Source organism: Silurus meridionalis, chromosome 21 (assembly GCF_014805685.1).
Source record: "Silurus meridionalis isolate SWU-2019-XX chromosome 21, ASM1480568v1, whole genome shotgun sequence".
Taxonomy (NCBI): domain Eukaryota; kingdom Metazoa; phylum Chordata; class Actinopteri; order Siluriformes; family Siluridae; genus Silurus; species Silurus meridionalis.
The window spans coordinates 8,395,778-8,412,523 of record NC_060904.1 but is presented as its reverse complement, the minus strand read 5'-3'; the positions used below and the strand labels follow the sequence as shown (position 1 = coordinate 8,412,523).

The 16,746-nt window shown below is 37.3% G+C and overlaps 1 protein-coding gene across 1 annotated transcript in view; it reads left to right on the top strand.

Moving 5' to 3' along the window:
• The window catches only part of vps41 (VPS41 subunit of HOPS complex), a 47,028-nt gene that overhangs the window by 22,313 nt on the left and 7,969 nt on the right, over nucleotides 1-16,746 (top strand). The window contains exons 8-19 of the mRNA XM_046877732.1: nucleotides 6,558-6,677; nucleotides 7,338-7,484; nucleotides 7,576-7,642; nucleotides 7,757-7,854; nucleotides 10,404-10,533; nucleotides 10,919-11,034; nucleotides 11,122-11,178; nucleotides 11,270-11,331; nucleotides 11,411-11,492; nucleotides 11,924-12,016; nucleotides 13,507-13,634; nucleotides 15,866-16,010. Coding sequence (XP_046733688.1) covers nucleotides 6,558-6,677; nucleotides 7,338-7,484; nucleotides 7,576-7,642; nucleotides 7,757-7,854; nucleotides 10,404-10,533; nucleotides 10,919-11,034; nucleotides 11,122-11,178; nucleotides 11,270-11,331; nucleotides 11,411-11,492; nucleotides 11,924-12,016; nucleotides 13,507-13,634; nucleotides 15,866-16,010 — 1,245 coding nt within the window. The remainder of the gene's footprint in view (nucleotides 1-6,557; nucleotides 6,678-7,337; nucleotides 7,485-7,575; nucleotides 7,643-7,756; nucleotides 7,855-10,403; nucleotides 10,534-10,918; nucleotides 11,035-11,121; nucleotides 11,179-11,269; nucleotides 11,332-11,410; nucleotides 11,493-11,923; nucleotides 12,017-13,506; nucleotides 13,635-15,865; nucleotides 16,011-16,746) is intronic.

Here is a 16,746-nt window from a genome sequence, read left to right as displayed (position 1 = left end):
CTCATCTGATTGATTAATATTCTATAATAGCAGTTCTGACAGTAGTATCAACTGCTAGATTAATCACAGATTTATATTAATGCATTTCTTTTGAAACATACTAACAACTAATCCATGGGGGCTGCAAAAATGTCAAAAAAGAAAGGGTTAGGTTTTAATGACTGTAATAAGAGGTTTAGTAAAGTAGGCTCCAATGATCTAATCAAGTCAGCTTCTCCTTTTCCATTTGAAGACCTCACTGCAGCACAGTGACATTTTCATAATGGCATACAATTAACTCTTCAGTTAGATTCGTTAAATTTTTGGTGGTAGAAATAACCAGCTGTCTGGCTGAGCTTGCAGCAAATAGATATTTTATATTTTCTGATTTAATGTCAGTTTATGTCTGTTTTCTCCCTAATTTTATCCTTGGCCAATTCCTACTTACCAGTTAGTTCTCGCCTATTATATAACAGCTGCCAAATCCAGGAGTTTCAGAGCTACAGTGAGGAAAATAAGTATTTAAACACCCTGCTATTTTTTCAAGTTCTCCCACTTAGAAATCATGGAGGGGTCTGAAATTGTCATTGTAGGTGCATGTCCACTGTGAGAGACATAATCTAAAGAAAAATCCAGAAATCACAATATATGATTCTTAAACTATTTATTTGTATGATACAGCTGCAAATAAGTATTTGAACACCTGTCTATCAGCTAGAATTCTGACCCTCAAAGACCTGTTAGTCTGCCTTTTAAAATGTCCACCTCCACTACATTTATTATCCTAAATTAGATGCAACTGTTTGAGGTCGTTAGCTGCATAAAGACACCTGTCCACCCCATACAATCAGTAAGAATCCAACTACTAACATGGCCAAGACCAAAGAGCTGTCCAAAGACACTAGAGACCAAATTGTACACCTCCACAAGGCTGGAAAGGGCTATGGGGAAATTGCCAAGCAGCTTGGTGAAAAAAGGTCCACTGTTGGAGCAATCATTAGAAAATGGAAGAAGCTAAACATGACTGTCAAGATCTCACCTCGTGGGGTCTCAATGATCCTAAGGAAGGTGAGAAATCAGCCCAGAACTACACGGGAGGAGCTGGTTAATGACCTGAAAAGAGCTGGGACCACCGTTTCCAAGGTTACTGTTGGTAATGCACTCAAACGTCATGGTTTGAAATCATGCATGGCACAGAAGGTTCCCCTGCTTAAAACAGCACATGTCCAGGCAAGTCTTAAGTTTGCCAATGACCATTTGGATTATCCAGAGGAGTCATGGAAAAAAAGTCATGTGGTCAGATGAGACCAAACTAGAACTTTTGGCTCATAATTCCACTAAACGTGTTTGGAGGAAGAAGAATGATGAGTACCATCCCAAGAACACCATCCCTACTGTGAAGCATGGGGGTGGTAGCATCATGCTTTGGGGGTGTTTTTCTGCACATGGGAAAGGGCGACTGCACTGTATTAAAGAGAGGATGACCGGGGCCATGTATTACGAGATTTTGGGGAACAACCTCCTTCCCTCAATTAGAGCATTGAAGATGGGTCGAGGCTGGGTCTTCCAACATGACAATGACCTGAAGCACACAGCCAGGATAACCAAGGAGTGGCTCTGTAAGAAGCATATCAAGGTTTTGGTGTGGCCTAGCCAGTCTCCAGACCTAAACCCAAAAAAAAATCTTTGGAGGGAGCTCAAACTCTGTGTTTCTCAGCGACAGGCCAGAAACCTGACTGATCTAGAGAAGATCTGTGTGGAGGAGTGGGCCAAAATCCCTCCTGCAGTGTGTACAAACCTGGTGAAAAACTACAGGAAACGTTTGACCTCTGTAATTGCAAACAAAGGCTACTGTACCAAATATTAACATTGACTTTCTCAGGTGTTCAAATACTTATTTGCAGCTGTATCATACAAATAAATAGTAAAAAAAAAATCATACATTGTGATTTCTGGATTTTTTTTTTTTTTTTTTTTTTTTAGATTTTGTCTCTCACAGTGGACATGCACCTACGATGACAATTTCAGACCCCTCCATGATTTCTAAGTGGGAGAACTTGCAAAATTGCAGGGTGTTCAAATACTTATTTTCCTCACTGTATCTAGTGCCTACTTTAAGACATTTTTTTTTAAACTACTGAATATTTTTTCAAATTGCTGTTCATGCTACGTTTAGGGATGTGCAGTATTTATGATGCATGCATTTGAAAAAAGGTATTTTTAAATTTAAAATTGTATTTTTGTCATTTGTATTTGTAGGGTTGATGAAAATAGCTTCATATTTCGTATCAAAACTTTTAGTGTTTTGTATTTTTTAGTTTTAAAATACTGTAAAAAAATAATTTGTAAGAAGTCGACATGATGACATCATACAAATACGGTGACTTGTATGAGATCAGAACAGAAAATTGATCCATTTGGAAGAAGGTGGTGAAGGTGTGCAGGATTTAAGCTTTCGAATAGGTGTCCAGTGATTAAAAAATAAATATTTGATTGCTGTATATTGCATCCTAATTAAAGTGGCTGTTTAGTAGGATCAGGATTTTGTATACCATTGCATGAATGACTGCCTGACACAATCAAATGATTAATTAGTTAGAAACTAGTTGCTATGAATGACTTCTTTGTCATTGAGTCAGTGTTGCTGATGTAAAGTCACCCTTCAAACACCAAGTAACTAAATTAGGATTCAATTATGAGTCATTCGCAAACTGTTAAACGTTAAACTGTTGGTTACTTTAAAACTTAACTTCACCTGGGAGATCACAGGGATTTGTATGGGAATATTTGATCTGTTAACAGGTTGCATATGTTGCTATCAAATATTGTTTACTGAATCAACTGAGTGTAATGGTGAAGTGAACAAATCAAATAGGCCAATTTTCATTGAAGGCTTGCAAAAAAAGTCATGCTCCCATGTAAAAGTGTTTACTTTTTATTTTTTAAATATAATAATACACTAGTTTATTTTTATGCATTTAAAGTGCAGGTATTTGGCATTTTATTTTACAATACTTTTTAAAGTATCTTTTGCCAGGGTTGGGCAAAAAGTGGTTGTGTAAAAAACCTAAAGACTTCAATCTATAAGTAAACACACTGTATTAAAAAAGTTAAAATAAAATTCTATTAAAAAGATTCGGGATAATTATGCATATATAAGGCTAATGCAAAGATTGAAAGCATTAAAAATAAATAAATAAATAAAGTCTAAATGGTTGTAGCCAGACAAATACCGATTTTATTGATATGGGTGAGTACTAAAAAAAAATACAATTATTTGATTAACATATTTTTTTATAATAAAATAATATCAACAATTGGAATAACATAAGATAACCAAATATCTAAAGACAAATTACAAAAAAGTTGAATTAGGCATGAATTAAGTGAGGGGAAATCAAACTGGCTCGACATAAAAAAAGATCTGTATTGTACCCAGATGATCCTGGACAACAAGCACATCACTCAGGAAAACGTCTGGTTTTAAAATTGCGTTAAGTGCCTCGAACGATGTGCTGGATCTAAAGTGTTGCACAGCATTAAATGGTAGCAAATGGAGCTAAATTAGAATCCAGCTTTCATCCTGCAAAAAAATAATAATAATCATACCAGTCTCCAAACATTTTCGCTTACTTTTTTTATTTACATTTAATAAGATTTATTTAATAGCATTAATATAGTGACAGGGATTTTGATGGAAACTACTAAGCACTTCTGTAAGTCACAAGGAGAATCTGCTGTAACCATGAACCGATGCATTGTATTTAGTTGTATTAAATGACACAAGGCTTCACATGGGGGAAAAAAAAGCATAAAATCAACATTACAAACAATAATGTAGATCACTTTTCACTAGAAGATTTACCTAAATATAAACAGCTAACAAAAAAAATACATTTTTGGGCAATTAAAAAATATAGTAATGGTCATATAATGCTATGGTTAAAATTTAGGTAAGTACATTTTTTTTAAATGTAAAAGTCTCGAGTGTTAGTGCGACTATCAAATATAAATCTGTTCAAATATAATCAGTAAGAATTACAGTTAAATACTGTGTGTGGAAGAATACACTTTTTCATAACAGGCCTCATCACACCACACTACACAATATTTATTGTTTTTTTTTCTCTTACAGCACATAGTATAAAGTTTTATTTCAAATTCTATAAAGACAGCACAGTTTTCTGAAGATGAATGAATGTTTAATGTTAAATATTCACTAATGCATTAATTAAAACAAATATAATATGTATTATATCCCTTCCTATACATTATATTCTGCAATGTAACATTGCATTTAAATGCTCTTACTTCTATTTTCTATTTTCAACTTACTTCTTATATTCAATGTTTATCACCTGACTGACGTCAATAATGCCGTCCTCTGCGCATTTTCTAAACCTCTGTTGCTTACCACAATTTTCTTTACACATGCACTGGAGAATGATAAATACGTTTAAGAATTAGAACTCGAAAAACTTTTTTTTTTTATGCATCTGCAAACATTTCAATTCGTAACTAAACAGTCCGATCACATAAAAACGCCTGCACATACGTTTCACATACCACGTATAAGAAGTAATTAAATGCTCGATGGCTTTTGTCCACTAACTCGGTCTTAACCAGTGTTTGAGTGTGTCTGCTGCCTTTGGCTTCCCGTTTCTGCTGATTACCTTGTGTTTCGCCGGCTTAAGATTCCCATAATGCTGCCTCGCCATGAAAATCAATACAGCTTCCACTGAGGACACATCTTTTCAAAGGCAATTCAATTCCGTCAGCAGGGCTCCTGAAGTGTCATCTCCCATTGCTGTGCCGTGATCTGTTAACACAGCTCAAAGTGCAGAATCGGAGCCGCTCTGAACGAGCTATTCTTTATGTTGTGTCAGGATACAGACAGGACAGGACAGGTCAGGTCACGTATGTGTACGTGCACTAGAACGTCTTTGTTCTTCTCATTTAAGTGGGCTGGATCATTGTGGCATGCCCACTGGTTTTTCTTGTAGAATCTTTTCCACTTAATTTGCTATTACATCTATGAAGTCTATGAGTCCCAGACCAGACAGCAGTGTGTCCATGGAACAGCTTTATGTATTGAAGGTTAAAAGCAAAGAAAGTAATGTCTGGTCTGGGGCAATATTCCAATCACTTTATGATGAAGAAAGGTCATTTATATAATCTTTTCTCATGAGCGTACTTATATAATATAGTAACGCTAGTCCAAGGTTGTGGCATTGGTCTAAATTCGATTCTACCACTTGTCTCAAGAAGGCCATCGCACACGTCTTATTACTAACTGAACTCCAGCCGTTCGTACACTAGTGCTAATAGTGTGCAGTGTACAGCGAGCTATTACACTGCACATATGTAATACATATGAGGACTGAGAAAGCTGTTGTCACTGTTGCTGTATAACTGATACTTTTGTTTAAAGCAAACAACGATTTTAACCCTTAAATATATAAATATATATTTTTAATGGTTCATTTCTATCATGGGGCATTAGCACTGGCATTTTTATCTGACACAGACTGATATGTAGACTTTCACTTCAACCGTCCACGCATTCTGCTATCACAAATGATAAAATATTATTTGTAATATATTTTAATATTTTTTTCGTTACCTTCAGTATCTGAATTCTGATTAGAACAACACAGTTTATAACTGCATATAGTCATATACTCTGTTATGACTGTGTAAAACAGAAATTTGCAACTGATATTCAGTTTTCTGAATTCTGTTATCCAGAGATAGAAAACAAGCAACATTTTTTCTTTTAATTAATTAATATAAATATTTATTATTATTATTATTATTATTATTATTATTATTATTATTATTATTATCATTATTATTATTATTTATTTCATTCATTTATTTTAAAGATTTTGTTTCAGTTGAATTAAATATTTTATTTTTGAACATTATTAAATTGAAGTCATATGAATAAGTGGGAAATTCTCAAGCAGCTAATTGTGATTTCAGTTTATTTATCACTAATACGTTATTACTTATGTAAATTATAGTATTTTGCAAATTATCAAACCAGCAAACTGTTTTTATTCTTAAACAATAATTGTATTTTGCTATATCGCAATTTCTTGCCTAATGTTGAAACAACTTTATAAGCAAACAATTTATTGTACATTTAAATGATGAACGATGCTCAATAGATCCAGATCAGCACCTTGCAGATAGATGTATATTAGATCGGCGAGGTGTAAACTTTGTGTTCTCCTGCCCTCTGCTGGAATTACCTACAAAACACAGTTTAATGAGATGGCCTGTTCTTCAGCTAGTCCCAACACAGACTAATCACCGTAACTAATTTAGTTGTTGTGATTTACATTTCACCTTTTAAGGCAGTAAGATGTGCCGGTTTTAGTAAAATAATCGTCAAATGCTGAGCATCTTATAGGTTCAGCTAATTGCATAATATTAAATCAGCCAAGGTGATTAGTTATTAGCTTAACCTTAGTTATTATTAGTTATAATACAAATTTTTATAGTGGTTTTTTTTTGTGTGAAATGGTAACCATTTGAGTGAAATTGTCATCTTTGTCTCTCTGGACCTTTAGTTGCAGCTGTATGAGAGAAACTGGCTGAACCGTTGGAAGACGTCCATCCTGCATGAGGGAGAGGGAACCATTACCAACGTCAAATGGAGGGCCAATCTCATCGCTTGGGCAAACAACGTGGTACGATAACACCATACACTGTAGGAATAAATTCATATCATTGGGAATATTACAATGTTGGTGTGTAATTGTATGTAAAGAAGTAGAATATATACAATATATTAAAATACTGCAGCAACATAATAGTAGCTTTTGTGCATTTAGAATGATCTGGAATTTTTATTGCATTACATTTGTTGAGTGCAGAATTAATTTGCTTCTTGAATTGTAAGTGGAGAAATTTTTTATTTAATTTTTTTTTTTTTTCATTTTTGTATAATCTGGATGTGAGCATGTTACTCCTCAAAAACAGAACGTGTGTATGTGTAAGAAACATGATTGTTGGTTGTATAACTGACTCAACAGGGAATTTCCACTAACAGGAGTGTCGCACGCTCAGTATTTTTAGTTATTTTCGCGCCATTCTGTGTAAACTCTACAGACTGTGGTGTGTGTGGAAATTACAGGAGATCGGCAGTTTCTGTAACACAGAGAGGACACTGTTAAAGTCACAGAGAGCACACTGGGATGTTGTGCTGCTGCAACATGATTGATTAGAGATCTTTCTAATGAGCAGGTGTCCTAGTTTTCCTAATGATGTGGATGGTGAATGAAAGTTAAAATAAAGATAGCTTGCAGTCCAGATCGAACCATGATGGTCGTATTTCTGTTCTCGTTCAGGGAGTGAAGATCTACGACATCAGCAGTAAGCAACGAATCACCAATGTGTTACGGGACAACTCCAGCTTGAGGCCTGACATGTATCCCTGTAGTCTCTGCTGGAAAAATAACACTACACTAATCATCGGCTGGGGAACTTCAGTCAAGGTGTGTATGTGTTCGTGGAAGACTTACTGTACCACATTTTGTATTAGGCAAAATCAATATATTTATTTTTTATTTTTTTGGTTTGGTTTAGATTTGTGTTGTTAAGGACCGTGACCCTTCTGAAATGAGAGATTTACCTAGTCGCTATGTTGAGATTGGTAAGCCTTAGCTTTCACTCTTAGCTCATTTAAACCCAAAACATTTTGAGATATTGTTAAAAAATATTCATTGCAAAAAAAAACAAAAAACAACATTGTCATGGTCTCTTGCAGTGTCAGCATTCGAGACGGAGTTCTTCATCAGTGGACTGGCACCTTTGGCTGATCAGCTTGTCACTCTTTACTTTGTTAAAGAAAATTCTGAGCATATGGTAAGATTCCTTACTTCTACTCTGTGTGTAATAAAGGGACTAAGATCACTGTTCTGTTTTGCCCTTTGTAACTGCCCAGGGGCAGCATGGATTAATCTAGGATTTATCTTCTACACATGCATATAGATGCTCACAGACTCCAATACAGTCACAAAATATGACATGATGCTGTATTTGTAATGTGAAATACAATTGGACAATACTCCCAACTGGTCTCCTTCTGTTAGTGTATTGTCATTGAGCTATTTCCTGAGCGCCCTTCACTGAGACAAGGGCACATTTCAGTCTGTGGCATTTAAGGTCCAGCCGCAGGCTCATAACTCGCTTTTGGAATGCCCACAACCCCAGCAAGGCTGATATGCCAATTGTCTTAACATTTAACTTGATACTGAGAGGCTGAGAAAGAGATTCTGATACCACACATCTAAACCTGAATTGGTATGCAGTGTAATATATTCATCACATATTGATGGGCTGAGGGAGTGGCTGGCAATCACAGCGAATCTAGCATCTGTGCTTCTGTCTTAGGGAGTTGTTCAGAGACAGGAAGAAGGGAAGTGGTAGCTTAGTGGTTAAGGCTCTGGGTTACAGATCGGAAGTTTATGCCCCTGTATTGCCAAGCTGTCACTCTTGGAACCCTTGAGCAAGGCCCTTAACCCTCATGGTTGCATCATGGCTGACCTGGCGTTCTGACCCCAGCTTCTTATATGTCTGGGATATGCGAAAATATCGCATCTTCCCTGTGGGATCAATAAATAGAATAGTCTTTGTCCCATATACATTAGAGCACAGTTTTTTTGCATATTGCTCGGAAGCTGGGGTCAGAGCCCAGGGTCAGCAATGATACGGCATCCCTGGAGCGCAAAGGGTTAAGGGCCTTGATCAAGAGAGTGGCAGCTTTGCGATACTGGGGCTTGAACCCCTGTCCTTCCAATCTGTAACCCAGCACCTTACCCACTGAGCTACCACCTCCCAAGTATTCCAGGGAGGTGAGTCCAGTGACCATCACTGAGATAAAGCTGCCTAGATGTATTTTGAAAACAGCTGTAATGCCAAGGAAAGGCCAAAGAGTCTTTGAGTTGGAACATCTGCCATTTGGAAGCATATTTTCCTTGCTCTTCTGCGTAGGTGTGATCCATAGCAAATTCTAAAGCTGTGAGCACTTACTGAAACTGGCAATCTAGCATACAGTGTAAGAGCAATCTGTCTGCAAAGTATATTGTGTGAAACATTTGCAATAAACAATGCTTGGTATGTCAAGTGAAAACCTCTCAACTATTTTGGAGAATGAGGAATTTTGGAAAAAAAAAAAAAAAAAACTGACTCGAGGAAAAAGGAGATGAGTGAAATCTAAGAAAACTGCAGCTACAAAATGTGTTCATGTACTTTCAAAGACACTCGGGGAAGAAGGAAAATGGGGGCAATGGTTATAAGACTGCTGAATGCTTATTAAAAATTCTCTCACTACATGACTGTTGGATGAAATCTGTGTATGCACAAGTCTTGTTTATTGCATAAAGTCTTTAATCACTGATATTAATCCCTGATTGAATCCCTGATATTAAATTTGTAACTGCGTGAATGTGCTTCATGTTTGATTATATTGTGTATTGGATTAGATTATACTCATTATATTGTACTATAAGGCAGGTTCCCTGGTGGTCTAGTGGTTAGGATGCGGCGCTCTCACCGCTGCGGCCCGGGTTCGATCCCCGGTCAGGGAACCAACCCCAGCCATTAGGGTTGCACAAGCTTTAGTGCCGGTCCCAAGTCCGGATAAATGGGGAGGGTTGCGTTAGGAAGGGCATCCAGCGTAAAAACATGCCAAATCAAACATGCGGATGGTCCGCTGTGGCGACCCCTACTGGGAGAAGCCGAAAGAAATTGTTTTGTTGTACTATAAGGCAGTGATCCCCAACCCTAATTGGTACCGGGCCGCACAGAAAGAATACATAACTTACATTATTTCCGTTTTATTTATTATCTGTTTCTGAACGATGTTTTATTTTGGAAAATTACCAGATTCTCTCCGCCACATCTGTCTATGACTCACTCTTGATGCATGTCAAGATGCCTCAGTCACATGTCTTACCTCCATCCGCTACCTTCTTAAAGGGGATTCTCCGGCCGGTAACACATAATACATTACTGCTAAATTTTAACAATCAAGCTAGCAAAATGAACAAAAAACAATACAGTGAATTCATGACTATTATCATATTTAGAAAATACCAGTTTCTATGCTGGTCGTATCATTTTATTTTCCGTTCGTGAAAATATTGTCTGATTAAATCGGTCCGTGGCGATAAAAAGGTTGGGGACCGCTGCTATAAGGTACCTAAATGCATTGGATTTAGCAGTTTTGGTAGAACAAAATGATATCTTTTTATAAGTTTACAAAAAAGATCCAGTTTTGCGTAGGCTGTTTGTCCAGAGTGAAAAAAGTCCTACAATAATAAGAACTTGTATTTTAAGATGATTAGTATAAATGCAATAGGGAAATTTCGTACATAAAGTATGAAGTGGGTGTGTGTTTGATTTTGTCACAGGAGGAAGAGTTCAGGTCACGTCCACGTTTAGACATCCTCCAGCCATTGCCTGAGAGCTGTGAGGAGATCTCTTCAGATGCTCTCACTGTCCGCAACTTTCAGGAGAATGAATGCAGGGACTACAGACTTGGTAATGGAAGGAGGGCTAGAGGGAAAGTTAAATCATTTACGAAAACCATTTTGAGTTCATCCAATCTTTTATTCGATTGTTTAAGTGATCCGGTATACCGAGACATTTTTACCGTAATTCAATTTGTTTCGATCATTTTGGTATAATACATTAAATATGCAAACATGGAAACGCCACTTACCCACTTGTTTGATATGAACAATTTATTTATGTTTTCGGCACAGTATAAATGTTTAAATATATCCCAGGTTTTTTTTTTTAAGGATTAGAAATATAACTTTTATTAATATCATAATAATAGATTTTTTTTAACCATTTTTGGAATGTCACAGAGTTAAAATGTTGCCTTGAGCCAGCCATAAATCCAACTATCATCTGTCTATAGAGCACTCAGAGGGAGAATCGCTGTTCTACATCATAAGCCCTAAAGACATTGTAGTGGCTAAAGAACGAGACCAAGATGACCACATCGACTGGCTGCTCAACAAGAAGAAATATGAGGTCTGCGTAGTAGCAGATTAGGAAATATTGGGAACTGTTGTTATATATCGTTAAAATAGTAATGTTTGAAGTTGGTCTGTGTTACAGGAGGCACTAATGGCAGCCGAGATCAGCTTCAAGAATATCAAGAGACATGATGTTCAGGTAGAAGCCATCCGAATCCTTGATTCCTGTTATAGAATCAGACAATCCATGTACATATTTTAATACTTTGATTGTCTGCGTGACTGTACAGAAAATCGGAAGAGACTACATCAATCACCTGGTAGAGAAAGGAGACTATGATGCTGCAGCGAGGTTCTTGAACAGTTTCTGTTATATTTAGAAGGTAGATAATTATGAGAAATGATGCAGTAACTCTCTGTTCTACTTGCAGAAAGTGCCAGAAAGTGCTAGGGAAGAATATGATGCTGTGGGAGGAGGAGGTGTACAAATTCAAAGAAATTGGACAACTGAAGGTACGTTATTCTGAACAGTGAAGGAAACTGACACAAGAGTTTGCCATTGATTTACACAGAAACATTCAAAACGAAGCTGCATATTGTCTGGATGTGTTCATTAGGGACATGTTGGGTTTTTTTTTGCACGTAAGACAAAAACATTTTTTAGGATGAAAGTACATTTTTAAAAAATTGTAAAGACAATGTTTGCACTGCATTTGCCCAGTATATCAGTCCCCTTACACTGGCAGCATTTTTCATTTTCTAGTAGAGCAGACTGACCTATTACATCTCCTGAGGGCTTTAAGGCCTTTCAGAGGTCCCACACTGCTATACCTATGATTTACCTTTCTTGCTTTAATAAAAGGTCCTTGCTGCTCAGTCCCACGTGTTACACTTTTGCCATACGACTGTTACACTGCTTTTCTAAAACCTCTCTCTGACTCCAGGCCATCAGTCAATACTTACCCAGAGGAGATCTGCGCCTCAGACCTGCCATTTATGAGATGATCCTGCATGAATTCCTCAAGACTGACTATGAGGTGAGTGTGTACATATACGTTAGGGAGGTTGAATGATTTTCATTAGATCAGTATAAAATGCTACTTGATTAATAGTCTTTAAATTCTAAACTAATCTAAATAAATCTGTGCAAAAGTTGTGCAACTTTATAAATCAGTGTACCATTTTCAAGAGAAAATATAATTTAGTAAATAATATAAAAAACAGAGTCTGATGCCGGGTCTGATGCCGAGTCTGATGCCGAGTCTAAAACCTCTTCTATAATGTTTTTAACATAGTTAAAATCTAAGTTTCCTCTTGAACATTAAGTGGTGGACCGCAAGTTTTTTTTAGTCTCTGCATTGCTGTTGACACATAAATTTGATACATAATCCAAACACAATTGCAAATCTTGCATTACCATTTGCGTTTACACTTTTGCAAATGCAATGCCAATGACTGCCAAATTTTTAAAACATAAAAGCGAAGTCAATTTGTAACTGAATTTCCCATGTCTTTCGAGCTGACCATCAGATTTAAATAGCAATATTAATTACCATGTTTGATTTTTCACTTTCTCTGCACCACGTGTGTAGCCTGCTATAACTGAAATAGAGTCGCAATTCCTTTTGCATTCGAATTTCCAAATCCTTGGATCCTTGTAATGGACTGCGTTAATAAAAAAATAAAAAACAGCAAGCAATTTTATGTTTTGCATTTCTTTCCCCTGACTTGACTGAAATTGAACCAAACCTTGACTTAAAAACTGAGGTGCGTACGAACCGTGAATATTGTGTACCATTACACCCCTAGTACTAGTATCAGTGTGAGATAATCTGCTGTTGTACGCATAAAAACTCTTGTTCTCAGCCGAGATTTATTCACGTTATGCTCATACTAAACATCCATTCAGCCGGATTTTCGAGTTTGTGCGACGTGTGCTATTACTATTATAAGGTTTCCAATAAGTAGTTTTTAATCACAAGACAAATTTTTTCCCATAGAAAATGAATGGGGACAAAAACACGAGTGTCACAGCTCAACTCTCATCATGCCTGTTTTGCATATCCACTCTTGGCTTGTATGGAGCAAGGCGTGCACATATACCCTGTGTTCCACAGTTCTGTTTGGCCTGAGAGCATTATGGATAACAAAATTGGAAGATTCCAAAACTATAGGAATATATACATGTCACATATGTGCGGACACATATATAACGTATATAATATAACAGACAGGCAGTTATAATATAGTGATGTCACATGTCAGCATGTACTCCTTAAACACCAAAATATTCTAAATATAATTTTTTTATAAATAAATAAACATACAGAAAATAACGGCTGACATGACATACCAAATCACTTGTATTAATGAGGAGAATTGCATCTCGCACTTTTCACAGACAACGAAGAGCATTCAGTGACTGTTTTTGCACCGTGACTCATTACTCATATCTTTTTCAGGAATTCCAAATTCTTGTTAAACTTTTTATACAATAAACTTAAAATTAAATGCTCATCTCCTGCAGGGTTTTGCCACGCTTATCCGACAGTGGCCAGGAGAGCTCTACAACAACATGACTATAGTCCAGGCAGTGACAGACCACTTAAGAAAGGACCCCAACAACAGCATCCTGCTCACCACATTGGCTGAATTGTGAGTAACATGATGTGAAGTATTTTCAAGGATTTCATCTTTGATTATACTGCGGTCATGTTTTTATTTCTGTTATAATAGTCAAGACACTTGAGGAGCTTATAGTTATTATAGCCAAACTATTTCAATCATGTCCATGAACAAGAAAAATAGTACAGTATTCTGCTATAGTCTTGATAGGCGTATCACTCAGGTCTGACCTACCATGTGTCTTTATAAACAGATATTAACACACATAATTCCCTCCACTCTCCTGGGAAGATATTTAGCTAGATTTTGGAGTGTGCTTATGGATATTTGTGTTCATCTGCCACAAGTGTATTATGAAAGGCGGGTACTGATGTAGGTGAGGAGGCCTGGGGTGCAGTCAGCGTTCCAATTCATCCCAAAGGTGTTCATTAGGGATGAGATCAGAGCTCTATAGCAGGCCACTCAAGATCTTCCTCTACAAAGCATGTAAACCAGATCTTTGTACACAGGGGCATTACCATGCTGGAACAGGTCTGGGTTTCCAAGTTCAAGTGAAGGCAAAATATTATTATAGCGCATCTAAAGACCCTTGGCCTTTCTCTTTTCCTCCTTCCTATACTTTATGTCCCTCTTCTGCACATGTCCAAACCATCTTAATCAGGCCTCTCTTACTTTGTCTCCAAAACGCCCGCCATGCGCTGTCCCTCTAAAAAAATAATTTCTAATCCTGTCCATCCTCGTCACTCCCAACGAAAACCTCAACATCTTCAGCTCTGCTACCTCCAGCTCCACCTCCTGTCTTTTACTCAATGCCACTGTCTCTAAACCATACAACATCACAGGTCTCGCCACAGTCCTATAAATTTTCCCCCTCACTCTCGCAGATACTCTTCTATCACAAATCACTCCTGCCACTCAACACCCACTCCACCCTGCCTGCACTCTTTTCTTCACTTCTCTAACACACTCTTCATTACTTTGCACTGTTGACCCCAGGTACCTGAACTCCTCCACCTTCTCCACCTCTTCTCCCTGCAACCGCAACACTCCTAAACAAATAATACGTCTGTGGTGCTCTTCCTCGGCATGAAACCATACTACTGCTCACAGATGGTCACCTCTTCTCTCAGCCTGGCTCCCACTACTCTTTCCCATAACTTCATGGTGTGACTGATCAACTTAATTCCCCTGTAGTTACTGCAGGTCTGCACATCTCCCTTATTCTTAAAGATCTGTATCAGCACACTCCTTCTCCATTCCTCAGGCATCCTCTCACCCTCCAAATCTTGTTACTACCTGTAACAACCTGGTTAAAAACTCCACTGCCATCTCTCCTAAACATCTCCATGCTTCTACCAGTATGTCATCTGGTCCAACCGGTCTTAATCCTCTAGCCTTCACCTCTAGCCTTCACCCACCTATGTGCATTAATGAGCCTTGGCCGCCCATGACCCTGTTGCCTGTTTACCACTGTTCCTTCCATGGACCACTTTCATTAGATACTGAACTGAACTGAAGAGCTGCAGATTTGGATATGTTATGACCAAGTCATCTAGCCATCACAGTTTTGCCCTTGTCAAACTCACTCAAATGTTTACTCTTACCAATTTTTCAGATTTTAGCAAATCAACTTCGAGGACAAAATATTTACTTGCTGCCTAATAAATCCCACTCACTAACAAGTGCCATGATGAAGAGATAATCAATGTTATTTACTTCACCAGTAATAATGTTATAATGACATAATGATGAGTGGAGTGGTATCTTAGTGGTTAAGGCGCTGGGTTACTGATCGGAAGGTCGGGGGTTCAAGCCCCAGTATCGCTAAGCTGCCACACTGGGGCCCTTGAGCAAGTCCCTGAACCCTCTGTGCTCCAGGGGCACCGTATCATGGCTGACCATGCGCTCTGACCCCATCTTCTGAGCAAGCTGGGATATGGGAAGAACGAATTTCACTGTGCTGTAATGTATATGTGACATACAGTATATATTTAAATCCTACTCCACTAACTGAAGGTGTGCCGAATAAAAGCACAATTCTTCATTTAGATGAGTACTGCAATGTACCAGAACCTGATAATAAAATAATGGAGAGAAGTGATTTATCCAAAATAAAACGATGTGCTCTCTGCTTAAGGCGAATGGATTGGTTCAAGACAAACCACAATTCCACTTGCCATTTCTACTGGGCAGACTTTTGCTCTGGAACAGTAAATCTGAAATTTCCAAATATAATCAAAATGCCATATGTCTGTCGTTAGATACACATATGACCAGCGCTATGACCGTGCTCTGGATATCTACCTGAGGCTGAGACACAAAGACGTCTTCCAGCTTATCCATAAACACAACCTCTTTTCTTCCATTGAGGACAAAATTGTCCTTCTCATGGACTTTGACAAGGAGGTGAGCCATCATCATGTTGGTCTACAGATTTTTAATAAAGTGACAGACGCTTTTTTCTTTCAGGTTTAAAAACACAAAGAAACTGTAAATATTGTTTGACAATGTAGTAAAACATGAATGAATCCTAGTTAAAAAGTATTAAGTATTTGTCTGGAGAAACCAGTCAGAAAGATGACTGTTTTTACCACAAGATTTTTATGAGGTTTAAGTACAAATATTTTACCAAAACGCTGTGCATAGATCATTCCGGGTAAAGAGACAGTTTAATTAGCGTAGCTGTAAATGTTTTTCAGGGTTTAGTTCAGGTTTTGATCAAAGTGTCTGAGGTTTCCATGCCATCTCAGAACAGATGAATGAAGCAGATGGCAAGTTTGGCCAAGTTTTAAAATATGTTCACCTTATTAGAATAAAAGATCAATGAGCCGATAAAAAAGTAGTAAAAACTAAATTTATTAATATGTGATTATTTCCTCACTTGTGTGAATGTGAGCTGGGATCAGTTGCACAAAGAGACAAAGATGAAGCTCATTAATACCATCATGACGGGAGCCTAATATGTGGAAGAGTCTAAATAAAAAAAAAATTTCTTATTCAAAAAATTAACTTTTTTTGTTGCATTTTTTTAATTTAAAATGTATTTTGATTTTATTGTGACTGAGATATTTGGTAATAAGACAACAAATTTAGTTCAGGATAGACTGTAGTTTTAAGCAATTAATAGTACAGATATAAAAAT